Genomic DNA, 11,907 nt, shown 5'->3' with positions numbered 1-11,907 from the left:
TTACCAAACTGACGTTTCTATAAATCCGGATGTCATGTCATATACATTGTGTGATTATAGACCAACCCTATCAACCAGAACTAGGTCTAGACTAATTACTGACTAGGCGTATGGAAGATTCCTAAGTCTGCGGGTGACGAACGGACGACATTTGATGCTCGGCCTTGGTGTCCGGTTGTATGTAGAAGTGGGGCTGACAAATGGAACCTCGGCGAAGGTTGGAAAGCGCAGAAGTTCTCGATCCCTTGGCGCGGGGAACCGCAGGGAGCCGGTCCCGGCCAGATTATGTGATGGTTGGTCAAGCTGGACCCCGTCATCCCACGCCCAAGGCACAGTCTTAGTAATGGTTCTTGTCACTCTGCATCCAGTGTACCACCCGTCTTCCATCATTGTCGGTTTATTTTGCTAGTGAGCGCAATCTTTGACACAACAGCAAACTTGTTCCATTTTGTACAATTGAAAGACACCATTTTCGTCTAATCTCCCCACGTGCATCCACCAAGTTTGACTTACCCCTCGGCCTCGGCCGCCCAGGTCAGAATCTCCTCCAAAACCCCAACCGCAGTGGCTCAAGGCGCAACTGCGCCGGCAAGTCATGTAATGCAGCTGTTAACTCGGCGCCCTGCGCCCGAAAAAAGATATCGACAGTTACAATCTTCTTTGGCATGGGTTCTCCAGCGTCGCAACCGATGGCGGGGCAGTCCTCCCAGATAGGCAGCCCGAAGCTGCCTTCATTCTACTCCCCTCGGACACAACCCGCCGCTACCACAGATGACGTGCCAACAAGCGAAGCAACCGCGCTAGATGGTGCGCTACAATCCGAGCCCTCCGCGTCGCAACCGCCGCAACAAACACAAGGGGCGCCGAGCACCCGGCCGTCTGCAGCCATCCTCCGCGGAGCACTGGGACACGACCAGCCGCTCCCGCCACCTTCTCTCCTTTCGCCGGCGTTCACCCCACCCGGGACTCCCGGCACATCAACTCCGAACCCCTCCTCACTCATACCGCGCGGCGTGCCCGTTGACAGCAGCGTCGAGTCGGGTGGTTGCGGCTCCAAGAGGCCACGGCTGTTGGAGAAGCTCCCCGAGGTGCAATGCATAGTGCGTGCACGTATTCCCACCACCGCAGGCACCCAGATGTTCTTGCACCTGTATACCAATAATGTCGACAACAAGGAGCATCTTGCTATCGTGTTTGGCAACAACATCCGCAGCAAGAGCCTGGACGCTGTGCGACCGGGAGAGACTGAGATGGACCGCATGATTAGAGGGGCCTACACCGGTGTACTGTACCCTGGAAGGACGAGCAGCAGTGCGGCCGGCGCTTCGGAAACCAGTCAGCAGCAGCAGCAGCAGCAGCAGCAGCAGTCAGACGTCGAGCGCAACGACATTCCTCTAGTCCGAATTCACAGCGAGTGCTACACGGGAGAGACAGCCTGGTCTGCGCGATGCGACTGCGGCGAGCAGCTCGACGAGGCGGCACGGCTCATGTCTCTGCCATCAAACGCGGCTGGCGGCATCATCATCTACTTGAGGCAGGAGGGGCGTGGAATCGGGCTCGGCGAGAAGCTCAAGGCATACAACCTGCAGGACCTGGGGTCTGACACGGTTGAGGCGAATCTTCTTCTGCGACACCCAGCAGATGCGCGGTCTTACGGCCTCGCGACCGCGATGCTGCAAGATCTAGGTCAGACGGATATCCGGCTCCTTACCAACAACCCCGACAAAATCCGTGCGGTCGAGGGTCCCAATAGAGAAGTCGTGGTCCGGGAGAGAGTCGCGATGATACCACTGAGCTGGAGGGGAAGGGGAGGGTTCAGAAGTAAAGAGGTGGAAGGTTACTTGAAGACAAAGGTAAGTCTTTTTGACTGTTATGTTATCCCGCTAGTCCACAAGCCGAAGCATACTGATTGTTTTGTTCCACAACATAGATTGAAAAAATGGGCCATATGTTGGACAGCGGGACAATGCCTTCGTAACTCGCAGCAAAGAGTGGGACAAAACGCGATGTATCATCGGTGACGCCCTGGGCTGCATGTTACGGCTCAATTGTGGAAGAAAAAAGAAAAAAAGCAATCGTTAAGTTTCAAAGCCGAGGAGCTTACCTAGACGCAACTGTTGCTCCAGGGGCTGCGGGACCAAGACCATTGGCTTAAGCTAGGAGCTTTCGAGCTACATATACTCCATTTCAATGAGCTACATATCACCATTTAGAGTAGTTCATAACGGTAGATCATCTCAAGTAATCATAGACGCATGGAACACGATAAAGTTTGTCGCATACAAACCGACGTTCAATTACCCTGCCTTTCACATCCAATGTGATCGAAGCGAACGTGCAGGGATCACGTGGCTGAGCTTCAACCAAGCTAAACTTGACTGGACGCTGACGCAGTGGGCGACCCCACCAAGACCACAGCACCTCCACAAGCTCACTCGTAACCAGGCAGCTCAACGTCACCCCGTTTGAAGCCGCCCGTCCCATGCCAGCCTCCCGAAACGTAGGGACAATCGACTGGGCTGACACTCGCTATCTGCGTTCACCTCCAGCCTTTTGAGTCGATCAATCTTGATTAGGGCGGGCGCCTCGTTCGAAAGCTCTTTCCAACAATATTCGCGGCGCCTACATTCCAAATCCACTCCCCACCCGTCGCAACCATGGCAGCTCCTCCGCCCATAGGTAGGTAATCGAGGCCGCTTACCCATCGGCGCTCGGTGAGCCCAAGTTCTCAACTGCCAGATAACAATGATTTCACCGACTCTCAAGACGGATCTACATTCTTGTCTCATGCCACACTATGTGACCAAGCCCGGCTAACCCATCTGTACCTCTTCCACAGTCCTCGACGGCGGCACCGGTTTCCTCAAGGTCGGATATGCGGGCCAAAACTTTCCCGAGCACCAATTCCCGTCGATAGTCGGGCGACCGATCTTGCGAACCGAGGAAAAGGGCGACAACATCTTGGGACCCGACGGCAATGAAATCAAGATCAAGGACATCATGTGCGGCGACGAGGCGTCGGCGGCGCGCACCATGCTGCAGGTCTCTTACCCGATGGAGAACGGTATCGTCAAGAAATGGGATGACATGCAGCACCTTTGGGACCACACATTTTACGAAAAGCTCAAGGTCGACCCTGCCGGCAGGAAGATCCTGTTGACGGAGCCGCCCATGAACCCGGTCAAGAACAGGGAGCAAATGTGCGAGGTCATGTTTGAGAGGTACAACTTTGGTGGCGTATATGTGGCCATCCAGGCTGTGTTGGCGCTGTATGCGCAAGGTAGGAAAAGCTTGTCTTATGGGATGGTCACACTGAACTATTCACCCGAACTGTTCCACATTGTAGTCGATGTTCGTTATTCTCTAACTCGACCCTTTTTCGCAAAACACAATAGGTCTTTCCTCGGGTGTTGTTGTCGACTCGGGAGACGGTGTCACGCATATCGTTCCCGTCTACGAATCCGTCGTGCTCAACCACCTGACGAGGCGCTTGGATGTGGCCGGACGCGATGTCACGCGCAACCTGATCGCACTCCTCCTGCGCCGTGGCTACGCGCTCAACCGTACGGCTGATTTTGAGACGGTGAGGCAAATCAAGGAGAAGCTTTGCTACGTTTCCTACGACCTCGAGCTCGACAAGCGCCTCTCGGAAGACACAACGGTGCTAGTGGAGAGCTACACGCTGCCCGACGGGCGTGTCATCCGCGTTGGCAGCGAGCGCTTCGAGGCACCCGAATGCCTGTTCCAACCTCACCTGGTCGACTGCGAGCAAAAGGGTATGGGAGAGTTCCTGTTCGATACTATCCAGGCCGCCGATGTCGACGTCCGCAGCAGTCTGTTCAAGGCCATCGTGCTCTCGGGAGGTAGCAGCATGTACCCTGGTCTGCCGTCGCGACTGGAGAAGGAGCTCAAGCAGCTGTGGCTTACCAAGGTCCTGGGCGGGAACCCAGAACGGCTGAGCAAGTTCAAGGTCAGGATAGAAGACCCGCCGCGCAGGCGGCACATGGTTTTCCTTGGTGGTGCTGTACTGGCCAACATCATGGCGGACAAGGAGAGCATGTGGATCACGAAGCAGGAGTGGGAGGAACAGGGGTCGAGAGTATTGGAGAAGCTGGGGCCGAGGAGCTGATCAAATAACAGAGGAAGAGCCACGCTTTGATTTTATTTTTATCCCCATCCTTGTCCTCCTCCTGGGAAACAGTGTCGCGTTGGGACGTGACGATGATCATGATGATGATTGCTAGACGTACACAAACCCTTGAATCTCTTGGCTCTCACCAATGTATTTTGGTGGGTAGCGGCGGCGGCAGTCTTTTTTTGTCAACAGCATGGCTTTTATAAAATTGAGGCGTGTTTTTATGGCTTTTCTCCAATCACATTTCACGACGAGTGGCAGGGAGTTCCGTGGCGTTGGGAAGAGCAACTGCTCGCCTGCAGGAAGGTGATAGATAGTGCATCATTTGGAATATCTGCTGTGGCTTTTGAAAAGGCCCCCTCAGCTATGCGCGCAGGTACTTTCCTCAAAAGCCCCTCTTGTTATGTACGTCACAGCGAGGCATTTCTTGAGTGGGTGCACAGTGAGTGGTCCCTCGGACAAATATCCTGTTGCCCCTCTCACACGTAAACAACGGGGTTTTCTTGGAGGTTACTACAGATCACGGTGTATAACCTTGTCCGGCTCCAAACCTCCGATGACAGGTCCAAATTAAGCACTGGAAACACAAGATTGCCGATGTATCTAGGGTGCTTTTTTAATGCTTCCAAGGCTATCGTTGGACAAGTGGGATAGCAAGCACCTCGATGCTCGCATTACTCCGAGGCTCATGTGTGTCTACCTGACAAAAGTACCTGATCTTGACATCGGAGGAGCCCGGCCCCGCCTGCATGTTGGGGTAACGAAGGTACCTGCCTGCCTCAGGCAAAATTGGGTAATGCTCCTATCCCAGACGTTTGATTTGAGACTTTACCTTGGTTAGTACGGGATTTACCTTGACATCTTTTTTAATTGATATCAATGCGATGAGTCAATGATTTGTTTTTTTTTTCTTGGAGGCAGGTAGCAGGCAAGATAAACCAATGGAAAGACAAAAAGATAAATGAATAATTCAAAACCACACCTAAGTGAAAACCCGCGCAAATCATCCCGTTTTCTGCCTTGCTGGAAAAGTCAACAAGTGTGCCGTGAGCTCCGATCCGGGAAATTTCACAATATCCCCCTAGAGCTTATAAAACGAACAGAGGAACCCACACAAAGCCTCCTCTCCATTTTCTGGCCATTCAATTTTCCCCAGGATTGGTCTCTTGTCGCCGTTAAGGATCTTGTTCTTTTTGCAAAACTTCAATTCTAGCCAAGCCTTGTTTTTCCACCTGGCTGTCTGCTGCTGGGTTAATTTGCAATCATGGCTACCATTATTCTGGGATCCCAATGGGGGTGAGTCTTACCCTGTCTCTGTCTGTTCCCATGATTTTTCTTTTTTATTCTTTTTCGATTTTTTATTATTTATTTATTGTCTTTTTACTTTGTCGCACTCGAGCCTTGTCTGCCCCTCACTCCGAAGTCGGCGGCGCATAATCCAGGGACAGCGAAAGCAGAAAAAAAAAAAATGAACCCCGCCTTGCGACACGATTGCGATGGTGGTGGATTGGGTCGACGCGCCGTTAAAACGAACACCACGTCGAACAACTGTTTGCTGACATTATTCTCGTGTTGATTGTACCAGGGATGAAGGTACGGAGGACCATTCGGCAATTTGGAACATCATCGGCCTCTTTTGAGTCTTGGCGCTAACTGAATGCCCATTTGCAACGTCGCGTAGGCAAGGGAAAGCTGACTGACATCCTCTGCCCCTCGGCCGAAATCTGCGCCCGCTCTGCTGTACGTATCCTATTATCAATCCCATCCGTCCTAGCGATTCTGTTTCCGGTAGTCGAGTATCTGACCCACAAGCGTTCGATGCGTCACAGGGCGGTCATAATGCCGGACACTCGATCGTCGCCCAGGGCGTCTCGTACGACTTCCACCTCCTGCCCTCGGGCCTCGTCAACCCGAAATGCATGAACCTGATCGGCTCGGGCGTCGTCTTCCACGTGCCTTCCTTCTTCTCCGAGCTGGAGAAGCTCGAGGCCAAGGGTCTGGCGGGTGTGCGTGACCGCATCTTTGTCAGCGACCGTTGCCAGGTCAACTTTGATCTGCACGCCGCCGTCGACGGTCTCGAGGAGGTCGAGCTGGGCGAGCGCAAGATTGGAACTACAGGAAGGGGTATCGGACCGAGCTACAGCACCAAGGCTGTGAGTGTCTTGTTTTGTCCTTTGGGGTTGTGTCAACTTTGTGGGGTGTTGCACGGCTGACATGGAAGTTACTCGGTGATCTAGTCTCGCAGTGGTGTGCGCATCTCGGAAGTCTTTGACGAGGCCGTGTTTGAGAGGAAACTGCGCCAGCTGGCCGACGGGTACAGGAAACGGTTCGGCGATCTGCTCAAGTACGATGTTGAGGAGGAGATTGCACGGTTCAAGGTATGTTTTCTGTGTTTTGCCATTTGACATTTAGCTCGGGGTTTTCCGCTAACAATAGTGATCTTGGTATAGGAATACCGGAAATTGCTGCCCAACTATGTCGTGGACGCCGTCAAGTTCATCAAGGACGCCCAGGACCAGAACCGCAAGATCTTGATCGAGGGCGCAAATGCGCTGATGCTTGACATCGACTACGGTGAGCTTATACCAGCCTGAACGAGCCGATTATATGGTCAGCTGACATGCGATGTTATGAAAGGCACTTACCCTTACGTCACCAGCAGCAACCCCTGTCTCGGAGGCATCATCACTGGACTGGCTATAAACCCAAGAAAGATTGAGACCATTGTCGGTGTTGTGAAGGCCTACGTAAGTTGTTTAGAAGCTGACTGGTCCAGACAGGAATCCGGGTAGCTCAATTGGGGACAAATGCTAACACTCTTCTACAGACGACAAGAGTAGGCGACGGCATCTTCAAAACGGAGGATGAAGGCGAGATCGGCACCAAGCTGCAAGACATCGGCCGAGAATGGGGTGTCAGCACCGGCCGCAAGCGGCGATGCGGCTGGCTCGATCTTGTCGTGGTCAAGTACTCTGCTGTAAGTATCGTGGTCTCTGAGGATTTACAGTTTTTCTGCATTTTAGCTCAAACTCTGCCCTGCCACTTCTCCTTTCCTTGACCATCAATACTGACCCATTACCAACTCCCACCCAGGCCATCAACCACTACACCTCCCTGAACCTGACCAAGCTCGACGTTCTCGACACATTCCCAACCCTGAAGGTGGCCGTCGCCTACAAGGACCCTGCTACGGGTGAGGAGCTGGACTTCTTCCCCGCGGACCTGTCGCTGCTCGAGCGCTGCGAGGTCGTCTACAAGGAGTTCGAGGGCTGGAACACGCCCACAACGCACATCAAGAAGTTCGAGGAGCTGCCAGCACAAGCAAGGCAGTACGTAGAGTTTATCGAGCAGTATGTTGGCGTGAAGGTGGGGTGGATCGGCACGGGTCCGGACCGCGAGGACATGATATATCGATGAAGCACGGCGAGTGGACAGCGGTATAGATGTGCAAAGAACAAACACGATGAAGACCGTTGAGGATGGTTGATGGAAAATAATAGATCCTAACCCTATTACCGTGAAACTTGCTTTTATCGCACAAGACGGCCTTGTCGTATTTTTTGAGAGGTGTGTGGTGTACGACGCTGCGTTGTATCAGACCTTGAGAGTATTCAGTGTTCTTTGTATTTCATTTAGTCGTGACTTCGTTTACTCGGTGGAGGTAGTAGTCAGAAATGGGAGAGAAAGAAGGACAAAGCAAGAAAGATGCGAAAAGGGTCTCCCGTCTTCCCAAGCTCAGTCGTCGTCGTCACCTCCATAAGCCTCCTCGTACTCCTCAATGTACTCCTGCCTCGCCTCCTCGAGCTCCTCGGCCTCGCTGCTGCTGGCGTCCGAGTCTGCGGCGGCGGCCAGGGCCTCTTCGTACCGCTCGCGCGCCTCCTGGACGTCCTCGCGGTCGCTGTCGGACACGCGCTCGCCGTTCTCGTCGTACGCGCCAAGGACCGGCGGCGGCATGCCGTCGTCGACGGGGGGCGGAGGCGTGTCGTAGTAGTAGTTGTTGATGATGGTCGGTGGCGGCGGCTCGGCGGCCTCGGCTGCTACAGGAGCCGCGACGGCTGCTGGGGCGGCTGCTGCTGCTGCTGCGGGGGCTGCGGCAGCGGGAGCGGCAGCTGCGGCCGCGGCGGCCTTTTCCTTTTCATCGTCCGAGTCATCGCCTAGGGGGTGAAGTGGTTAGCCGGGTTGGCTGGCCCGAGGTAAAGGAGAGCAAAAAAAAAAAAAAAGGACAGGGACTGTTGAAAGCTTACCACTCAGAGCATGGTTGAGCAGAGCTCCACCGACGGCACCGGCGGCCAAACCACCCGCCACGCCGAGGAGCATGCCGCTGCTGCCGGCCTTCTTGCCAGTCTGCGGGTCCTTGGTTGCCTCTTGGCCGTACGGGTGCGTGGGAGGGGCGCCGCCGTAGGGCTGCTGGCCGTAAGGGGGCTGTTGGCCGTATGGCGACTGCTGGCCGTAGGGCGACGGCTGCTGACCATACGGAGATCCGTAGGGTGCGCCGGGCGGAGGCGAGCCGTAGGGGGCAGCACCGCCGGGGGGTGGGGCGCCGCCAAAGTAGCCGGCTGCAGCCCCGCCTTGCGGAGGAGCTGCGCCGTAAGGGGATGGCGAGCCGTAGGGCGGCTGCTGGCCGTAGGGGGCTCCCGGCGGGGGAGATGCGTAAGGCGATGCGCCGGGAGGGCCGCCGGCGGACCGGGTGCCGTCTCCGCCCGGGGCAGGTGGCGAGCCCGGGTAGCTGCTCTGCGGGATTGGGGGAGGCGCGCCGGGGTATCCCGGGGGCGGGGGAGGAGGGGGAGGGGCGGCGGGAGCTTCCCACTGGGTCTTGCCGGTGGCGGCCTCTACGTAGTAGTAGCGCTGGGAGGAAGGGTCCCAGTGCGAGGTCCAGCCGGGCGGGAGTTGGGGCTGGCCCGGGGGCGTGGGCTGCTGCTGGGGAGGGGGAGGGGGAGTGGCTGCGTAGCCGCTGGGGTGAGGGCTGCCATACTGCTGGGGAGGCTGGCCGTAGGGCTGCTGCTGGTATGGTTGTTGGCCATAGGGCGGCTGCTGCTGGTGTTGCTGCTGGGGCGCCGGCGATTCCGCAGACTTGGTGGCAGTGTCTGTAGACGGTGACGAGGATGGTTAGTTTGCACTGTGTATTGCAATATTGACTATACTAGTGACTTGGTCGGAGAGAAGTGGGAGGTGAAAAGCTGATGGGCAAATGAAAACTGATGGAAAGGTGAAAGGACATACCGGCAGCAGGTTGAGGCTCATCCTTCTTCTTGTCGAAGGGATTAAAGTCCTCAAACTCCTTTTGGAGCTTCTTGAAGAACGACATGACGGATGCACGAGGTCGCACAGTCGGTGTAGGATATCTGCGTGGCCTAACTACTCCGTAGACTTTGTGGGATTTCTTCTTGGAAGATGTTAGGAGAAATAGCGGTGGGAAATGCAGAGAAGAAGAAAAAAAAACAAGAAGAGACTGCAAAGCACCCAGAGAATTAACGGACGGGTGTGTGAGGATACGCGGCCTGTGAGGGAATAAAAAAGGCAAAGGGACCGAAAAAGATCAACCCAAGTGGGACGCTGTTTTCGCGGGCGGGCACCGAGAACGAGATAGGAAATTTCCAAGCAATGTATCAAGCCGGTACTGTGTTTGCACGCGTGTTCCTGTGGTCCAGGTTCACACCCTCACTCGTTCAAAATGCAAAGATTCGGAACGAATAAGAGGGAGTGACCGGGGAGATAGTTGCCAGTCAAACGCGGTGCAATTAAATATTTGCACGAGTCTACCTGCCCTGCCTGCTTAGGTTGGTAGGTATTCTACTCGGGCGCCTATCGGCCTTCAACTGAGTAACGTTCTCGGCATTGACGGATGTTTGTTTGTTGGACATTGCTTGTATAACTGGGGACACAATCACGGCCCAGTCACATCGATTGACCCTCCGTCTCGGCCAAGAAAGTCCCCCACCACCGCCAAGTGCCAGCGAATCTGCCCAGACAATCATGACAATGACCGCGGGGCAGGGGGGGGGGGGCAAGAGTTGTGCGTGGATTCTACGATGAATCACTTGGGAAGCTGATCCTCCGAAGTCAGGGGTCGCGGAATCCCATAAGGTTTGTTGATATTGGATTTCGGTTGTGAGCGTTGGAATGCGAATGCAAAGGATTAGGATAGAAAACATGAATACGTTTGAGTGGTACGTTGACAGCAGTGGCGGAGCAAAAGGGTGCAATGGCAGCTAAAAATAGCCCCAAAAATAACACCTAGTCCAGGTACCACCTACCTACCGGTAGTGAACTATGGGGTCCTGAGTGGTAAACATGTGAACAAACAACGGTGATTCATCGCAGGCGGCTCTAGCTGCGGAGGCCTCACTTTACTCCGTAGCCCGAAACAAAGGGAAGAAGAAATGAAATGGGAATGACTAGGGAGCACAACAAAGACGAGAGACAAAAAACCCCCCAGGCGGATTTCTCACGGGGCTTCACTGGTTGCATCAACCAGGTCGCATGTGCAGCACTTGGCGAGGTTCGGGTCCCGCAGCCAAGCTCGATTGGAGCTCAGCTATTGGCCCCGAAGTGGATGTCGCGGCGCGGTAAGCTCATGTTCCTGCCCCGAAATTCGCGCTCTTGATTGCAACAAGAATTGGTAGCCAAGATGTTTGATCAAGCAGTTCCCAAGAGAAGGATTCGGTGTCGCATCCCTTAAGCCATTGCTTTTGTCTTTTAAAATTCGTGCGTCTGCACATCAGGAAGCAAGGGAGCTGAACAATCTCGGGACAAAGCATTGCGTGATTTGATCTAAGCGGGGTAGTGTACCTACTGTACCGTACAGAAGACAATCTCGCCTAACCCTTCTCCTAACCCTTTGTGGAAATTCCCATTACCTACCTAGGCCTTGGTACCTTAGGTACCTTAACTTGCTACCATTTGGTCAGTACCAGGCTTGCCAGGCAACCAGGTACTCGTGCATGACATTGTTATTGCATCAGTCAATTGCCTGCCTGAAATTAAGGACATGTCAAGGAATATGCAAAAATCGGGGACAAAATATTTGGTAGGTTTTCTTTCATCTACTTCGATACCATTTTAAGGTGTAGCGTACTATGGCCTAGCGAAACAAATTATGCAGATCCATACACTACTGCCAAACGCTGTTTCAACGTCACTCCAAAATTGCCGGCTGGCCATGTCAGAGCGTTACTATTATTGTCCAAATTTGACAATAAATATCCCTAAACGCCTCAGAAAGTATCATGACCCTGCCGCAAGGTACTATAAGGTTTTTACTACCTGTTATTATCATGCAACTCCCAGGGAAGGCAGAATTAGCACGCAAGGCTTGGCTATAAAATGGACAATTATCTTCGCCAGAGTTGTGAACTTTTTCTTGCTGTAGTTTTTCTTTTTCAAGATCGGGAGCATCACTTACAGAAAAGTAGACAATACAGGCAAGCGGTCAAACCTTACTCGTACACAAAGCTCTCTTTTCGTTGGTCAAAAGCAAAACAAGAAAAAGAAGAAGAAGAAAAATGCAGTAGGGGGCGTTTCCCGCACCTGGGGGTCGGGTTAGGGCCAGGTTGGGGGGAAAAAAATTAGAAAGAATTGGGAAGAAGTCGAAAAGGCGAACAGGTAGGTAGGCAGGCAGGCAAACAAAAAAAGGCAACAGCAGCAGCTAAGGCCAGATGGATTATCGCACCCAAGGCATCATCGCATCCCAAGGCAGTTTACAGCGATTTACAATTTGCGATTTACGATTTACGATTTACGATTTATAAGTTACGATTATAATAATTATAGCA

The 11,907-nt window shown here is 53.7% G+C and overlaps 5 protein-coding genes across 5 annotated transcripts; 4 read left to right on the top strand and 1 right to left on the bottom strand.

Moving 5' to 3' along the window:
• The first annotated feature begins 299 nt into the window (after window positions 1-299).
• Window positions 300-2,270, top strand: MGG_10689 (GTP cyclohydrolase-2). The gene is made up of 3 exons (XM_003715840.1): window positions 300-534; window positions 639-1,853; window positions 1,931-2,270. Exons 2-3 carry the CDS (start codon window positions 666-668, stop codon window positions 1,976-1,978), a joined length of 1,236 nt encoding a protein of 411 aa, XP_003715888.1. The 5' UTR covers window positions 300-534; window positions 639-665; the 3' UTR covers window positions 1,979-2,270.
• Window positions 2,271-2,429: 159 nt separating this feature from the next.
• Window positions 2,430-5,109, top strand: MGG_17001 (actin-like protein 2). Its single transcript, XM_003715839.1, has 3 exons — window positions 2,430-2,679; window positions 2,840-3,280; window positions 3,396-5,109. The coding sequence occupies exons 1-3, from the start codon at window positions 2,658-2,660 to the stop codon at window positions 4,127-4,129; spliced, it is 1,197 nt and encodes a 398-aa protein (XP_003715887.1). The 5' UTR covers window positions 2,430-2,657; the 3' UTR covers window positions 4,130-5,109.
• On the top strand, window positions 5,035-7,650 carry MGG_17000 (adenylosuccinate synthetase). Its single transcript, XM_003715838.1, has 9 exons — window positions 5,035-5,431; window positions 5,721-5,728; window positions 5,817-5,875; window positions 5,965-6,288; window positions 6,373-6,513; window positions 6,586-6,709; window positions 6,773-6,882; window positions 6,963-7,112; window positions 7,229-7,650. Exons 1-9 carry the CDS (start codon window positions 5,400-5,402, stop codon window positions 7,550-7,552), a joined length of 1,272 nt encoding a protein of 423 aa, XP_003715886.1. The 5' UTR covers window positions 5,035-5,399; the 3' UTR covers window positions 7,553-7,650.
• Window positions 7,651-7,870: 220 nt separating this feature from the next.
• On the bottom strand, window positions 7,871-10,410 carry MGG_10692 (uncharacterized protein; the record flags this gene model as incomplete). Its single annotated transcript, XM_003715837.1, has 3 exons — window positions 9,356-10,410; window positions 8,380-9,219; window positions 7,871-8,289 (listed from the first exon to the last, which is right to left on the bottom strand). The coding sequence occupies exons 1-3, from the start codon at window positions 9,438-9,440 to the stop codon at window positions 7,871-7,873; spliced, it is 1,344 nt and encodes a 447-aa protein (XP_003715885.1). The 5' UTR covers window positions 9,441-10,410.
• MGG_16999 (uncharacterized protein) lies at window positions 10,286-11,845 on the top strand (the record flags this gene model as incomplete). The annotated part of the gene is made up of 4 exons (XM_003715836.1): window positions 10,286-10,302; window positions 10,535-10,701; window positions 11,044-11,162; window positions 11,505-11,845. 4 exons carry the CDS (start codon window positions 10,286-10,288, stop codon window positions 11,676-11,678), a joined length of 477 nt encoding a protein of 158 aa, XP_003715884.1. The 3' UTR covers window positions 11,679-11,845.
• Window positions 11,846-11,907: the final 62 nt, after the last annotated feature.

Source organism: Pyricularia oryzae, chromosome 4 (genome assembly GCF_000002495.2).
Source record: "Pyricularia oryzae 70-15 chromosome 4, whole genome shotgun sequence".
In the NCBI taxonomy this organism is placed as follows: domain Eukaryota; kingdom Fungi; phylum Ascomycota; class Sordariomycetes; order Magnaporthales; family Pyriculariaceae; genus Pyricularia; species Pyricularia oryzae.
The sequence above is the reverse complement of the archived record's forward strand: the minus strand, read 5'-3'. Positions and strand labels throughout refer to the sequence as shown.

What these genes read in the sequence shown, in the direction of transcription:
- MGG_10689 (XM_003715840.1), top strand. Translation starts at nt 666, where the DNA reads ATGGGTTCTCCAGCGTCGCAACCGATGGCGGGGCAGTCCTCCCAGATA. An exon ending in AAGGTTACTTGAAGACAAAG is followed by an intron (nt 1,854 to 1,930) that starts GTAAGTCTTTTT and finishes TCCACAACATAG; the next exon opens with ATTGAAAAAATGGGCCATAT.
- MGG_17001 (XM_003715839.1), top strand. Translation starts at nt 2,658, where the DNA reads ATGGCAGCTCCTCCGCCCATAG. An exon ending in GGCAGCTCCTCCGCCCATAG is followed by an intron (nt 2,680 to 2,839) that starts GTAGGTAATCGA and finishes CCTCTTCCACAG; the next exon opens with TCCTCGACGGCGGCACCGGT. An exon ending in GTTGGCGCTGTATGCGCAAG is followed by an intron (nt 3,281 to 3,395) that starts GTAGGAAAAGCT and finishes AAAACACAATAG; the next exon opens with GTCTTTCCTCGGGTGTTGTT.
- MGG_17000 (XM_003715838.1), top strand. Translation starts at nt 5,400, where the DNA reads ATGGCTACCATTATTCTGGGATCCCAATGGGG. An exon ending in AAATCTGCGCCCGCTCTGCT is followed by an intron (nt 5,876 to 5,964) that starts GTACGTATCCTA and finishes GATGCGTCACAG; the next exon opens with GGCGGTCATAATGCCGGACA. An exon ending in GATGCTTGACATCGACTACG is followed by an intron (nt 6,710 to 6,772) that starts GTGAGCTTATAC and finishes ATGTTATGAAAG; the next exon opens with GCACTTACCCTTACGTCACC.